Source organism: Lepidothrix coronata, unplaced genomic scaffold, assembly GCF_001604755.1.
Source record: "Lepidothrix coronata isolate B3197 unplaced genomic scaffold, Lepidothrix_coronata-1.0 Scaffold1226, whole genome shotgun sequence".
Classification (NCBI taxonomy): Eukaryota; Metazoa; Chordata; class Aves; order Passeriformes; family Pipridae; genus Lepidothrix; species Lepidothrix coronata.
Genome location: NW_016691406.1, coordinates 1 through 1,218, shown reverse-complemented (window position 1 = coordinate 1,218; position 1,218 = coordinate 1). Strand labels below are relative to the sequence as shown.

Genomic DNA, 1,218 nt, shown 5'->3' with positions numbered 1-1,218 from the left:
CCGGGGGGGGTCCTCTGATGCCCCAAATTTGGGGGGTCCTCGATGTCCTGGGGGTCCCAGATTTCGGGGTCCCCCCCATTTTTGGGGTCTCTCTCCCCATTTTTGGGGTCCTCGATGTCCGGGGGGGGTCCTCTGATGCCCCAAATTTGGGGGGTCCTCGATGTCCTGGGGGGTCCCCAATGATGTCCCGGATGTCCCAGATTTTGGGGTTCCCCCCATTTTTGGGGTCTCTCTCCCCATTTTTGGGGTCCTCAATGTCCTGGGGGTGTCTCTGATGCCCCAAATTCGGGGGGTCCTCGACGTCCTGAAGAGGGGTCCCCAAAGTCCGGGGGGGGTCCCCAAAATCCTGGGGGGGTCCTCGATGTCCAGGGGGGTCCTCGATGTCCTGGAGGTCCCAGATTTCGGGGTCCCCCCCATTTTCGGGGTCCCAGATTTTGGGGTCCCAGATTTCGGGGTCCCCCCCATTTTCGGGATCCCACTCCCCATTTTTGGGGTCCTCGATGTCCAGGAGAGTCTCTGATGCCCCAAATTTGGGGGGTCCTCGATGTCCAGGGGGGTCCCCAATGATGTCCCGCAGGTCCCAGATTTTGGGGTTCCCCCCATTTTCGGGGTCCCAGATTTTGGGGTCCCGGATTTCGGGGTCCCCCCCATTTTTGGGGTCTCTCTCCCCATTTTTGGGGTCCTCGATGTCCCGGGGGGGTCTCTGATGCCCCAAATTTGGGGGGGGGTCCTCAAAGTCCTGGGGGGTCCCCAATGATGTCCCGGATGTCCCAGATTTTGGGGTTCCCCCCATTTTCGGGGTCCCAGATTTTGGGGTCCCAGATTTCGGGGTCCCCCCCATTTTTGGGGTCCCACCCCCCATTTTTGGGGTCCTCGATGTCCCGGGGGGGGGTCTCCGATGCCCCAAATTCGGGGGGTCCTCGACGTCCCGGAGGTCCCAGATTTCGGGGTCCCCCCCATTTCCGGGCTCCCAAATTTGGGGGCGCCCCTCCCCATTTCGGGGGGTGTCCCCCCCCCCCAATTTCAGGGGTCCAGCAGCACCTCGAGGCCCCAGCGGGGGCCCCGTTTTGGGGGGACCCCCCGGGGGAGGTGGGTGAGACGCCCGGGGTGCAGCAGAGCCCACCCGGGGGGAGGGGCGGGGACCCCGCACTCGTAACGGGGGAAGTGCCACCCCCCGGCCTGTGGGACAGAGGGAGAGACCAGTTAGAACCAGTATAA

At 63.8% G+C, this 1,218-nt stretch overlaps 1 protein-coding gene across 1 annotated transcript in view; it reads right to left on the bottom strand.

Moving 5' to 3' along the window:
* The window catches only part of LOC108510531 (collagen alpha-3(V) chain-like), a gene marked incomplete at its 3' end in the record, with an annotated part of 4,633 nt that extends 3,421 nt beyond the window's left edge, over window positions 1-1,212 (bottom strand). The window contains exons 1-4 of the mRNA XM_017840212.1: window positions 819-1,212; window positions 652-702; window positions 194-417; window positions 4-86 (exon numbers count right to left, since the gene is read on the bottom strand). Of these exons, the coding sequence (XP_017695701.1) occupies window positions 4-86; window positions 194-417; window positions 652-702; window positions 819-996 (536 nt within the window). The remainder of the gene's footprint in view (window positions 1-3; window positions 87-193; window positions 418-651; window positions 703-818) is intronic.
* Window positions 1,213-1,218: the final 6 nt, after the last annotated feature.